General features: G+C 42.4%; 1 protein-coding gene across 1 annotated transcript in view; it reads right to left on the bottom strand.

Annotated features, from left to right (window-relative positions):
* Nucleotides 1–2,933: 2,933 nt before the first annotated feature.
* ENKUR (enkurin, TRPC channel interacting protein) overlaps nucleotides 2,934–14,090 on the bottom strand; it is a 106,120-nt gene continuing 94,963 nt past the window's right edge. The window contains exon 5 of the mRNA XM_030199289.1: nucleotides 2,934–3,853. Coding sequence (XP_030055149.1) covers nucleotides 3,680–3,853 — 174 coding nt within the window. The 3' untranslated portion in view covers nucleotides 2,934–3,679. The remainder of the gene's footprint in view (nucleotides 3,854–14,090) is intronic.

The following is a 14,090-nucleotide window of genomic DNA, read 5'->3' as shown; positions in this document are numbered from 1 at the left end:
CGAGGTTGACACCCTTTGAGGAGCTGGTGTCAAGGATCTCTGCACTGGCATGGAAGGAGCCTCAGAAAGAACCTGGGTTTGATCCACAGTTGGTACAAGTGCCCTCAATTCCTGAGCAGTATGCAACTGCAGCATCTGTGCCAGCTGCTCCTTGAGCATGGCTTGGAACTGCTCATCGAAGAAAGGCATTGGCAAAGGTGGGGGAGCTAGAAGAGATACTACTACTACTTATCATTTATATAGTACTACTAGACATATGCAGCCTGAGAAGACATCAGTATCAGACTGGTAGCAGGATTCTGACTGCTAGGAAACTTGCAAACTGGCACTTCTTCCAAGGAGGGACAGTGCTCCTCCCGGTGCCAGCACTTCTCATGTACCGGCGATGCTGATGCCCCAGTGTTCCCGGCGCCATGCGTTGAGGAGGACCGATGCCTGTGCTTCTTGGGCTTCCCCCAATGCATAGCATCATGGACCTTCAGTGCTGACGAGTACAACATTGAATTCGTATGTGCCCTCTGTGTCGGGTCTGATGCTGACTGGTCCTAGGTCCTACTCTCAGCACCCTCCTCGATGCCGGTGCACTCCCAGTGAATGCTAAAGTCTTGAAGCCATCTGGGTCCATGCATCCGGTCCTGATGTCGATGCCCTTTGAGGAGCCAAAAAGCTTTTCCTGTTCAACTTGCCACACCCTCTGTGCCCTCAGCTGTATTTGCAAACAGAGAGAACAAGGGCTAGACTCATGGTCAGGTCCAAAGCACCCGATGTACCAGTTGTGCAAGGCCGTCACAGAAATAACCCGATTACACTGGGCGCACCTCTTGAAGCCACTAGGGGTCTTCCTGACATCAATAAAAGGATTGCGGTCAAATTAAACTACTCAATTTTTGAACCAGAAAAAGAAGCAGTGTTCAAATCAAGATCGGGGCTCTGGTCTAAAAGGACCTAGCAATACGCAAAAAAATAAAGGAAACTTCAAGGGCCAAAATACTAAAAGAAATTAAAACGAAAAGTGAAGTAAGGGTAAAATAAAGAGAAAAATATCCAAGAGGACTTGAAAACTTGCACAGGAAGGCACAAGAAAAAAAAAGCACAAATCACACTTTTCTACAGAAAAATGAAGACTCGGGATTGGCGCTCACGTATTGGGCAAGAAGGCACCAGCACATGCATGGTGGGACACTGATAGAAAGTTCTCGCTAGTCAGCATCCACACTGAGTTTCATCCGATGATGTCACCCAGCTGTGAGAATAGGACAGCCTTCTTGTCCTTGGAGAACTGCTTTTACTGCATCATCTGGTAGTGAGCTCCAGAGTCTAACTGTGCATTGAATGAAAAAGTATTTTTTCCGATTTGTTTGACATATACTACTTTGTAACTTCATGCTAACTATGTGACTTTATTATAGGTGTTGTTTGATCACAAATTTTAATCATAATTAATTGCCTGATTAAAAATTGATCACAGTTAATTGCATTTTTAATCATAGTACTGGACAGTACAATAACTCAGTTAACTGGATAGTGGCAATATTCAGCCTGCTACTCGGTAAAGTAACCAGGTAAAGTTAGGACAGCAAAAAAGCTGTCCTAACTTTACCCAGTTAACTAACCTCATAGTGATGAACATCAGAGGGTTAATGTAACCAATCCTCCCTTGAACATTTACTACTACTAATCATTTCTGTAGTGCTACTAGACATGTGCAGTGCTGTACACATTATATGCAGGAACTTTCTCTGTCCCTAGAGGGCTCACAATCTAAATTTGTTTTTTGTTTTGGTATCTGGGACAATGGAGGTTCAAATGACTTACCCAAGGTCACAAGGAGCTGCAGTGGGAATTGAAGCCTGGTCACCAGGATCAAAGCCAGCTGCACTAACCATTAAGGCTACTCCGCCACTCCCATTTACTCCTTCCTGAAGAGCTTCCACTCCTTCCCAAAGCCCCCATAGAATTCACCCAAACCACTAAAAGTCATGGCCACCATTTTGAACCTGGAGCCAGCACAGGCAGGAGTGACTGGGGATCACTCCTGTGTCTGCCCTACTCTAGACCCATCAGTTCATCCTTAAGGTAAGCCTGGAGAGGCTATGGCAGGGGAGGAGTGTTTAGGAGGAGGGTAGATGCTGTTAGAATGGCTCTTTGGGAGAAGGATGCTTTTGAGGAATGGGTCTTCATGAAAGGGGCTCTTTGGGAGGGAAATGCTCTTGGAGAGGCTTCAGAAGAGGGGCAGATGCTCAGTTCAGCCCATAGTGGTAATTATTTAAAAAACACAGACTGCCATGTACTGAATACGGACCCGGATTGTTTTGCATTGCTTTAGTGGCATTAATAATTTAGAATTAGAATTAGATTTTTTGCATTAATTGTCATAGTTAACTACAATTAATCTACAGCACTAGATTTACACAATGCTAGCTAAGTGGCAGAAACTGCACTTTGAATGCAGATGTGAACATTTACACCTGGAGGCATATTTTCAAAGCACTTTGGGAGGCTAAGTTCCATAGGTTTCTATGGAACTTTGGGAGGCTAAGTGCTTTGAAAATAAGCCTCCTGGTCTCAAGCAGGTGTAAATGTTTGCATGTGGAGCACACATGCACATGTGTAGAATCTACATCAGCACTTGCAAACTCCACCCATTTTGTACCGACCTCATCCTTGTATACATCTACCAGGATATCATGCATCATCACATTAATATGTGTACATTTATGCAGCTCAGAATTTTATAACAGGCTTTTTATGTATATATGCGGCCATATACACATGAAAAAGACTTTATAAATTACCATCTAAAAGAGTACTCTAGCATGAAGCACCCCTTTAAGAAAGAGCAACAGTTATGTCAGCCCTCTCAATATGGCATTGGATCTGCAGAAGATATCTCTCGGGGCACCAAAATGTCAGCATTTAAACTAGAGCCCAAATATTAGAAAAAAAATTGTTTACTGAAAATCATTTATTTTCTTCAAACAATGCAACATTTACAAGAATTCACATTAACCTTGAGATGGTGTTTAAATTTCAGAATATTCATTCTTTCATATGATTTAAGGATTGCAGGAGTGACTGCTTTTTTTTCAACACTGTGGTTTAACAAGTATAAATTCCAGCATAATGTACTCTAGACCATACAAGATCAAAAATATTTCCTAAACACATTTGTTTCCAGCTGTTTCCTCAGAAGTATTGTTAACAGTTTCCTTACTAGAAATACAGTTTAAAAAAACAATCTTGGGTATTTTCTTAGGGTCTGCCTCATGACATGTTATTTCTATTCTCTGCCTTTGAGAAAACCTTTGATTAAGCAGGACTCTTCTTAGTTAAAGATGCCATTATTTCAAAAAGGATAGTCATATAGTGAAAATCAAACTAGTGTTTGAATTACATGCTATGCCTAAAAAGTATTAGTGGTTGTAAAGATGAAATATTTAATCTCATAAAAGCTGTTCCAACATCTATTGTTTGATAAAGCCCTAAGGTAATTTCATCAACAATACTTCATAATAAAGAGTGTAATTTAGTTTGAGCAATTTATTCTTTTCATTTCTGTTAGAAATGTGTTATGTTACTGTCTGTAATACATGTATTTCATTTATAATTATTTTCCTTTAAATAACATGGCTATTTCCATTTCTTCCCTCTACCAGAAACAGTCATTGTCAGGCAATCCTCATTTGTTGGCAATGTAGATAATTTTGTGCCTCTCAATCAGCTGAATGTCTCGCTCCAGTTGTTTCATCTCGGTTTCCAGTCTTTCCTTGTGCATTTTCTTGGGTAAGGTGTCAATCACAACAGAAAGGCCCTGATACTCGTGATGCACTTCATCCCAGTTCTTTTTCAGTCCCTAAAATTATTATAGGAAAATGGAAATTGATTTCAATTTTGTTTCATTTTATTGGTTTACTAGTAAAAAAGGCCCGTTTCGGTAGGCAATGAAACGGGCGCTAGCAAGGTAATCCCCCACCCTCCCTCGCTGTCTCGCTCTGTCCCCTCTGAGACCCATGCCCCCTCCCTCTCTTCCTTCCGAGTTCCAGACCCCTCCCTCCCTCCCTTCCAGTTCAAGGCCCCCTCCCACCCCTCCCACTGAGTTACAGACCCCCCCTCCGCGTTACTGACATCTGGACCCCCCTGCCGCGACCCTCTTGACCCCCCCTTTCCGCCGAAAACCCTCCCCCGCTGCCGTCGCGTACCTGTGCTGACGGGGGACCACAACCCCCGACAGCCGAAGTCCTCTTCTCGTCTGCGCCGGCGTTGCTTGCTGAATGGTCTGTTCAAGTTTCTGTGCCTGCATCTGATGTTAGACGCACGCACAGAAACTTGATCAGATCATTCTGTAGGCAACGCCGCGGCAGCCGAGAAGAGGTCTTCGGCTGTCGGGGGTTGGGGTCCTCTGTCAGCGCAGGTACGCGACGGCGGTGGGGGAGGGTTTTCAGTGGGAAGGGGGGGTCCAGGAGTCAGTAACGCGGAGGGGGGGTGTTAAAATCGGAGGGAGGGGGAGTCTGTAACTCGGTGGGAGGGGCGTGAGGGGGCCTTGAATTGGAAGGGAAAGAGGGAGGGGCATTGGTGCGCCAAGGGGGGGCTTTGGTGACGCGCGATGTGGGGGGGGGGGTGCTCCTGCTCCTGATGTCGCAGCCAATCTGGTGTCTCCTTTCCGGTGACATCAGCCTGGCTTCGGAGCTTAGCTCAGTAACTCCGAAGGAGCCACGGACACAGGCAGGCCCATTAGAACGTTGGAGGTGAGAATTATTATATAGGATATCCCATCATATCCAGCAAAAGCTTACTGGTTGGCTTATAATAAAACTAAGATACAGTAAACTCATAATAAAATAAAACTAAAATAAATGATATGGTTTTAATTCATATGTATAAGATTAAGAAAAATGTTTACCACGAGCCAATTGGACCATGATTATGTTCCTTCCAATGAAATATAAATTTAAATAAAGCAAGCCTCAATCACCCAGGGTGAGATTACACATTATCAAACACCCCTTACCCATCTCATCACAGACTTACCGCCAAACCTAGAAAAAACAGCAGTGAAAAAACTCCCCCCTCATAAAACAAAAGCAAAACTGGAGAAAACCACTGCTGTAAAAACAAATAAACAAAAACAGTTCTGGAAGCACTCTATTTACAAAAATTACAAATCTAACATAACCTTGTTCCAAATAGGCTTAAAATGTTGAAGAAATCCTCAAAAAGACTTATTTCAAATAATATACTTTGAATGTGGAAGAAAGCCAATCACTTATCTGTGTTATGGGGTTCCCAGGTAGGATTATTCATGCATCCAGCAAAATCCAACATCCAATGACTCAAAATGTTCACAGGTGTGTATTCAAATTCTTATTCACTCCCACATAGTCCTGAAAAAAATCTCCACAAGTATACACTATATGGATTTTTCTCCTCAACAAGAGATCTGGGCCCTCCTTGTTTCGTAGCCCTGCTGTTTTTTCTAGTTTGGCGGTAAGTCTGTGATGAGATATCTGGTAAGGGGTGTTAGAATATGTAATCTCAACCTAGGCGAATGAGGCTTGCTTTATGTAAATTTATATTTATTAGAACATAACCATGGTCAAATTGGCTTGTGGTAAACATTTTTCTTAATCTTATTAGTATACTAGTGTTTTACTTTCCAATATTTTTGAATTTTAATTCATATGTGCCACTTATTAAGAATGTTACTGAAGATACAGTACCATATGTTTTAGTGTCAGACTTGCAAGATATTGGGTTCTTGGTCCAGTGTGGTTGATAAAATAGTAAATCACACTGGCTTGAGAGTACTGATGATGGCGAATAGATATTAGAACGGACATAACACTTATTTAAAGCCTTAGCCAAGAAAGTAATCTTTTCAACAATAGGCAGTTTTGTGATTAGCTACTAGAAAGTAGGGGGTTGAAGCCCAAAATGTTTTATTTCATATTATTTCCCATGTTGTTTGGGTTTTTGTTTTGTTTTTGTCACAACCCTCACCTGTTCTTTGTGGTCTCCAGCAGCATTCCATGCCAAAAAGGATCTGTTTACTTCCTGGAAACCAGCGTTTCCATTATAGCTCTGCAAGCGGGTGCTGGCTGATGCCATCACTTCCTGTGTAGTAGTATTTAAGGAAGTTCCTGTCTCCCAGCCAGTGCCTTTGGAACAGGTCTCCTAGAGTATTCTAGTTTGTTCCCGATTTCTGCCTGTCTTGTTCTAGTCCTGCTCTGTGTTCTAGCCTTGCCCCAGCCCTTAGTTCCAGGTCCATAAGGCTTGGTCATAAGAAAAAAAGGACCAGGTAAAGTCGTCCAAGTGTTCGTCAGGGACACCCTTCTTTTTTCCATTATCGGTCGAGGACACCCATGTGTTAGGCACGCCCCAGTCCTGTCTTCGCTATGCCTCCGACACGCCCCCGTGAAATTTGGTCGTCCCCGCAACGGAAAGTAGTTGAGGACGCCCAAAATCAGCTTTTGATTATGCCGATTTGGCCGACCCTGTGAGAAGGACAACCATCTTGCGATTTGTGTCGAAAGATGGGCACCCTTCTCTTTTCTAAAATAAGCCTGTTGGTGCGCATTTTTTTAACGTTAAAATTTGGGCGCCATTTACTGAATCTGTTCCTGTATGTAGAAGAGCCTGTAGAAGCTGCCAAACTTGCTATTCTTTTTCTTTCTATATGACTTTTGAAAAATGTCTTCTCCCACTTTATGCGCCAGCAAATACATATATATTTGCTAGCATCCATATTTTATAAAAGGCTGTGTGCAGAGTCCTTTGTAAAATACCATGGGAACTGATTATGACCTGACCAGGATGTTTCAGTTTCTCCCTTGCTGTTCTATGCAAAAATGGGACTTTAAATCTTTCAGCAAAGATACTCAATTTCAGAAATGAGCAAGTAAACTGACATTATGTGGCCCTTTTATTAAGCAGCACTAAAAAGTGGCCTGAACTGTCCCCAGCATGGGTCTTTCTCATGTGCTGAGGCCACTTTTCGCATGGTGGCAAAATGGCCCCATTTTCCATATGAATGGCCATGTGCTAATTTCCCTATTAGCGCATGGTCATTAGTGAATGAGCCCTTATCACCACCTATTTTGTAGGTGGTAAGGGCTCATATGCTAACCATATGCTAATCAGTTAGTGAGCAGTGATGTAGCTGCACTAACTGATTAGTGTTCAATATGCCTACTATCCGCCCCGGGAACGTGCTGATTCCAAAAACTACTGTGGGATGCCTGAGCATACCCCATGGTACTGCTTTTTAACCTGTGATAGGCAGACATTAGTACTTACTACAGCTTAGAAAAAAAGACCCCTTAAACTTTTGCATTTTTTTCACTATTTTCTTAAATTTTATATATATATTAATGAGTTCTGCAAACAATGCATTTTTGTGGTTATTTTTAAAAAATAGAAAGTAGGCTGTCATTAGAGCAATGGGCTATGAACCTGGGAATCAGAATTCAAATCGTACTTCTCACTGATAATTCTTGTGACCTTGTGCAAGTCATGTTACCCTCCACTGTCTCAGGTACAAACTTAGGGCTTGTTTATAAGATGCATTATTGCTTGACTAAAGTGCTTTGGGACACTTTTACTAAGCTGTGGAAAAAGTGGTCTTAGCATGCCCTTACACAGGTTTTTCCCACGTACTAAGGCCATTTTTACTACAGTCATAAAAATGGACTTTGTATTTTTTGTATTAATGGCCATTTTCTAATATTGAAATTTACCACATGAGCACTTACAACCACCCATTTTGTAGGCAGTAAGGGCTCATGCGCTATTTGTGCGCTAACCAGTTAGTGTGCCAATGTCACTGTGCTAACCGATTAGCACAGGAACACCCACTCTCTGCCCAACATGCCCTCTCAAAAGAAGTTTAGCCTGCAGTTAGCGTGCACAGTTTTAGCTGTTACTGCAGGATGCTAATCTAATCTAAAAAATATTTCTATACCACAAACAACTTGTAAAGTTCCATGCAGTTTACATAGAAAAGAGACCAGGCATATCTGGGAAAGTACAATTTAAAACATCCAATAACACAATTCAAACAAAAAATAAAAATTCATTGTAGTCCTTACTATAAAACTTCTCAAATAGCCATGTTTTCAATGATTCCAAAATAAAATAAGGCTATTAGAATAACTAATCATGGAAGGAAGCTCATTCCATAACTTAGTAACTGAAAAAGAAAAGGAGGACTGAAGAACTTTTCTTATATCTTATAGATTGAGAGGAGGGTAGATGTAACACTGTAGATGTCAGGCGGCTAAGAGACACTTTGGTGTTACATTATTAGCATTAGGAAAAGCTGTCAAAGACAGCATATATTGTGGTGCTGTGCCATGCAATATTTTAAAAATAATCGTACAAGTTTTAAAATAGACTCTTGCCTGAACCGACAACCTGAGTGTGTCTCACAGCATGCCATATTTTTAATATTATTTATTTATAATTATTTTACAACACTTTTTATAAGCCATACGCTTGTTAAACAGAAACACAGCAGAAGCTAACATGCAAATGAAGGAAACATCATATCACAAAATTAAAGTCAGCTTTCTTAGACCACATTAACTGGGAAGCGTGGCCAAATCATAGAAGATTTATCATAGGTAACTTGAAATATATTAAAGGCTACGTGTGAAACCTCACCTATATTGCAATTTCCAACATTATTTTAACTTTTTTAAATCAAGAAAAAGCTTTTAGTTGCTCAGGTGCATAAAATATATACTTCGTCTCTCCAAGCCAAATCAAACATTTACATGTTAGATTGTAAGCTCTTTGAGCAGGGACTGTCTTTCTTCTGTGTTTGTACAGCGCTGCGTACACTTTGTAGCGCTCTAGAAATGTTAAATAGTAGTAGGATAGGCAAGGAAAAAAGTTCCCCTGAGTTTCAATATTTCCTGTTTAATAGCAAAAAAAATATTTTTTTTCGTTCTTGCATCAGTTTTGCAACATCCGGATAAATCCAAATTTTTCCTCCTCCAAAAAATTCTTTAGAATGTTTAAAGTAAAGTCTTAAGATAGCATTAAGATCTTGTTCAAACACAAAAGACATTAAGAGCATGGCTCTCTCCATAGCATTTTCTATAGATTGCTCCAAAACAGCAGCTATATTATTCACATCAATATTTATGTCTTTCCCACCTCTAGCTTCACCTTCATTCTTCCCTGGACTCTTGGGCAAATAAAAAATCTTGTTGATAGGAGGAATAGCGTCCTGTGGAATTTTCAAGCAAATATCTTCTGAATAAATCCATAGGCAAAGTCCCAGGAACTTTAGGGAAGTTCAAGAGGCGGAGAGTCAAACGCCTATTAAAATTCTCTGCTCAATCTTTTTATGTAGAGCCAATTTATCTTTAACCGTAGTAAAGTTAAAGTCTTGAAGCTGTTTCACTTCATTTTGAATTTGTTTAACCCGGGTGGAAAGATCTTCCTTCACTGATTCAACTGTCTTAACCAAATCCTCAAATTTAAGATGCAAAACAAATTTCTGAAGAGTAGAGTACATCTTGTTGAGCATTAACCAAATCTTTGCAAGGTTTACCTCCGTTGATGTATCTGAGACTCCGGTTATCCCTCGGGCCTCACTTTCCAGGCTCTTTTCCTGCGACGCGGGACCCTTGCCAGAAAGCTCACACACTACACTTCCGGAAATGTGTAGGCTGTCTCCCAGCGAAGCAGCTAATGCCAGACATGGGGGAATGTTGGAAGCTGAGGGGGGAGATAAAGATGTTTCTTGTCCCAGCAGAGGTTCCCCTCCTCTGATTTCCTCCGCAGCGGGAGTCACCATCCTCACCTCGCTTAGGGAGGCTCCAGTGAGGAAACGATCCCATCTCTGCTAGATTGGGGACGAAGGTGAGGTAGGCGGGGGAACAAACCTCACAGTCCCTTTCCTCTTTGTATGGGGCATCTTTGAAGAAATATTTAGCAGAAAAACATCCAGCTAGAGCCAGTGTTTCACACACCGCCATCTTGCCATGCACAGCATGCCATTTTAAGCTGCATTAGGTACGTGTTAGCGCCTAACACTGTTTAGTAAAAAGGGATCCTTTATGTGCTAATAATGAGAGCTAATTACAGGTAACACACATCATTCAGCAATAACATAGTTTACAACACAATCAGACACAATGTGAGTTAAATAGTAATGAGTTGTGGCACTTGCAAGTAAGCTTATTTATACAAACAGAACAATGTGCGTGTTTGTGAGTGGGGGGGGGGGGGGGGGGGGAGAGGTGGCAGGTGCAAAACAGTGTATTCAGTTGATAAATGAGGATCATTTCTGGTCCTTATTAGACCAAGAATTTTCAGGTAAGCCTGTAAGAACAGACCATCATGGGACTGGGGAAAAGGTGGTGGTGCTGGTGGTGGTGGTGGGGGAGTGGTATGAGTACTTCAGAAATGGAGCTTTGTACCTGAGGTCAGGGCTGAAGTGGCTTATAATTATGCTGTTTTTAAAGGCTCTGCTAGGAATTTGTGGGGAATGGAGCAGAAATTGCTGGCCACGTTGAACTCAGGTTGCTGGGATAATGTGGGACATAAATGTAATTCATAAATAAATAAATAAACTAACTTACTTCTACAAGTCATCATAGATTTTTGGATACAGTGGTGTGAGGGGTAGATTTGAACGGCATGCCAACCCTTTTAAAACAGGGCAGCCCCATGATGGGGGCTTGCAATGTTACCTTGCCCTGACTAGGAACATCACTAGCTACAGTTCCACCACAATAGTGACTGTGGATTCACTAAATTATGGGCTCCTTAGATTGTAAGTCCTCTGAGGCAGTGAAATACCTATTGTACTGAATGTAACTTGCCTTGAATTTAGGTGGAGAAAGGTGAATAATTAAATTCAAAACTGATTATTTCTTCTTTTTCCTGAAACTGCTCTGTGTTATTTATATAGGAACAGAGAAAAATGAAGGCTGATAAAGCCCATATGGCCTATCGAGTTTGCCCATCCATGCCATCTACTATCCCTTCCTCTTCCTCAGAGATTCTATGTACCTGTCCCAAGATTTCTTGAATTCAGTTACAGTTTTTGTCTCCACCATTTCCACTGGAAGGCTGTTCCATGATTTCACCACCCTTTCCTTGAAAAAGTATTTTATCAGGTTACTTCTGAGTCTGTTTTCTTTTACCTTCATCCTATGCCCCCTTATTCTAGAGCGTCCTTTCAAATGAAAAAGACTTGCGTCCTGTACATTTATGCTATGGAGGTATTTAAACATCTGTATCATATCTATCCTCTCATGCCTTTCTTCCAAAGTATACATATTGCAATCTTTAAATCTGTTCTCACACACTTTATGATGAAGACCACTGACCATTTTAGTAGCCACCCTCTGGACTGATTCCATCCTGTTTATATCTTTTTGAAGGTGCAGTGTCCAGAATTGTATACAATATTCTACACGAGGTCTCAGCAGAGTCTTATACAGAAGCATTATCACCTCCTTTTTCCTACTGGTCATTCCGCTCTCTATGCATACAAGCATCTTTCTAGCTTTTGCCATCACCTTTTCTATCAAACCTTAAGCCAATCACATATGATTACATTCAAGTCCTGCTCCTCTTTCGTGCCCCAAAATTCTTTGCTCCCTAAACTGTAGCATTCCCTCAGGTTTTTGCAACTCAAATGCATGACCCTGCATCTTTTAGCATTAAATCTTTGCTGCCAAATTCTGAACCATTCCTCATGATTTGCTAGGTCCTTCCTCATATTATCCACACCATCAGGGGTGTCTACCCTATTGCAGACTGTAGTAGCATTAGTAAAGAGGCAACCTTACCAGACAGCCCTTCAGCAATATTGCTTACATAAATGCTAAAAAGAACTAGCCCAAGAACTAAACCTTGCAGCACACACACCACTGGCAACATTCCTTTCCTTAGAGTGAGCTCCACTTACCACTAACCTCCATTTCCCTTCAACCAGTTTCTAACCCAGTCAGTCACTTTAGGGCCCATTTATTTGCCATCTATGCAGAAGTGTGTGAAAGGTGAGCAATTTGGAGGAGGTTGACACCAATGAACCCTGGACTATTTGAAGAACCCACCAGTCTGAAGTTACAAGGGGCCACCTTGCTTGGAAAAACTTCAGCCTTTCTCCGACCTGTAGGCTATCAGGGATGGGAACTTTTATAGTGACTATGCTCTGCTGGAGCTAGTCAAAAGCTCATGCCCTACTTAGACTGGTTTGCTGGCTGGGACTTTTGGGCTTGCTGGTGAAGAGGGCAGGAGTGCAGAGGCTGGGACTGCTGGGAAGGGCGAGCCAAGGAAATGAACCTATGCCTTTGAGAGTAGTAAGAACCCTTCTGACTACTGTCCCAAATCCTCTGAGAAGCAGTAGGAAATAAGGATTAAAACTCATGAACATAAGAGTCCAACAGCAGAACTTCAGTCTTCTCTTTAATTAAACAAATGTTAAGCTTACACGATTGGGGTTAAAGAGGAAAAACCAAGCGTGAAAAAGAAGCGTTAAAGCCTATTCTGCTTCATGATTGGTTACCAATTCAATCTGTCAAACTGGAAAAAAATACTGGTTAAAGGACCAGTTTATCAACAAAAGCAATCCAAAGAAAAGGAGAAAGAAACTGACAAGTCACACATGAAAACTATGTCAATGAATCAAAAACTGAAACAGATGGTCAATACTGAAACAGAATGGCCAGTCTAATAAATAGAAGAGAAACTCAAAAACCTAGATGAACAATAAAAACATAGTAATATGAGAAGATTATTCAAGCCTGCATTCAAAAATGCAAAGAAAACATGTGTTTACTTGATCAAACTAAAAAGGGGGAATATTAATGCCATAGTGGACTGTAAGCAAAAAAAACTGATGAACAGGCCTAGCCTAAAGGATGAGAGAAAATATATATCCTATATAATAAAAAGCACCTCCAACATTCTGAAAATGACTCTTTGGCAGTGTAGGGTTCGTAAGTCTGTCATTCAGCGTTTCATTGGCTCTTACTGTCCCGCAACGTCAGAAGAACGAGGAACCAATCAACGGTCTGAAAAAAACACCCAACCCGCCTGCCAGGACCGTCATTGCCACACAACACAAGCCCATGGTGGCGGGAAGCGCGTGACACTGCTGAAAGTAGGCCACCCAGCGAGTCTCCTCTCTCCCCTGCCCCTCCCCCTCCAGGCATCCACTGATTCTGCGTCACTCCTTTGAAAGCCCTGCCCATCTGTAGCCTTCCCTTCCAGTTCGTTCCCTCAGAGTCCTGCCCTCGCAGAAAGAGGAAATGATGTCAGAAGGCGGGACTCACAGGGAATGAACTCGAAGGGAAGGTTACAGATGGGCAGGGTTTTCAAAGGAGTGACAGAGAATCGGTGGGTGCCTGGAGGGGGGGGGGCAGGGGAGAAAGGAGAATTGCTGGGTGGCTACAGGGGGGGCAGGGGACAGAGGAGAATCGCTGGGTGCCTGGATGGGGGGCAGGGGAGAGAGAAGAATCACTGGGTGGCTACAGGGGGGGCAGGGGAGAGAGGAAAACGCTGGGTGGCTGGAGGGGGGCAGGGGAGAGAGGAGAATCGCTGGGTGGCTGGAGAGGGGGGGCAGAGGAGAGAGGAGAATCGCTGGGTGGCAGGAGGGGGGCAGGGGAGAGAGGAGACTCGCTAGGTGGCTGGAGAGTGGGGGCAGGGGAGACAGGAGAATCGGTGGGTGCTGGAGATGGGGGGCAGGGGGGAGAGAGGAGAAAGTCTCACTCTCTCTGTCACACACACACACTCGCACATTCACTCTCTCTCTCTCTCACACACAGTCACTGTCAAACACACTCTGTCAAACATACACACTCCAAGGAAAACCTTGCTAGCGCCCGTTTCATTTCTGTCAGAAATGGGCCTTTTTTACTAGTGTATATATAATGATGCAGATGCAAAATAAGTGTATATGAAAACTTAGCAATGTATCAGAACTTGCTGCCAGGGAAGGGAAAGGGAGAGGGAGAGGGAGAGGGAGAGGAGGAGGGAGGAAGAAAACAGAGAAGGGGAAGGATAAAAGGGGGAAAATGAATTAAAGCAGGGTGATGACAAAGAAGGGGGAGGGGAAAGGGGGCAGCATC

This window comes from Microcaecilia unicolor, chromosome 1 (genome assembly GCF_901765095.1).
Source record: "Microcaecilia unicolor chromosome 1, aMicUni1.1, whole genome shotgun sequence".
Classification (NCBI taxonomy): Eukaryota; Metazoa; Chordata; class Amphibia; order Gymnophiona; family Siphonopidae; genus Microcaecilia; species Microcaecilia unicolor.
This window is presented reverse-complemented; position numbering and strand designations above follow the sequence as displayed.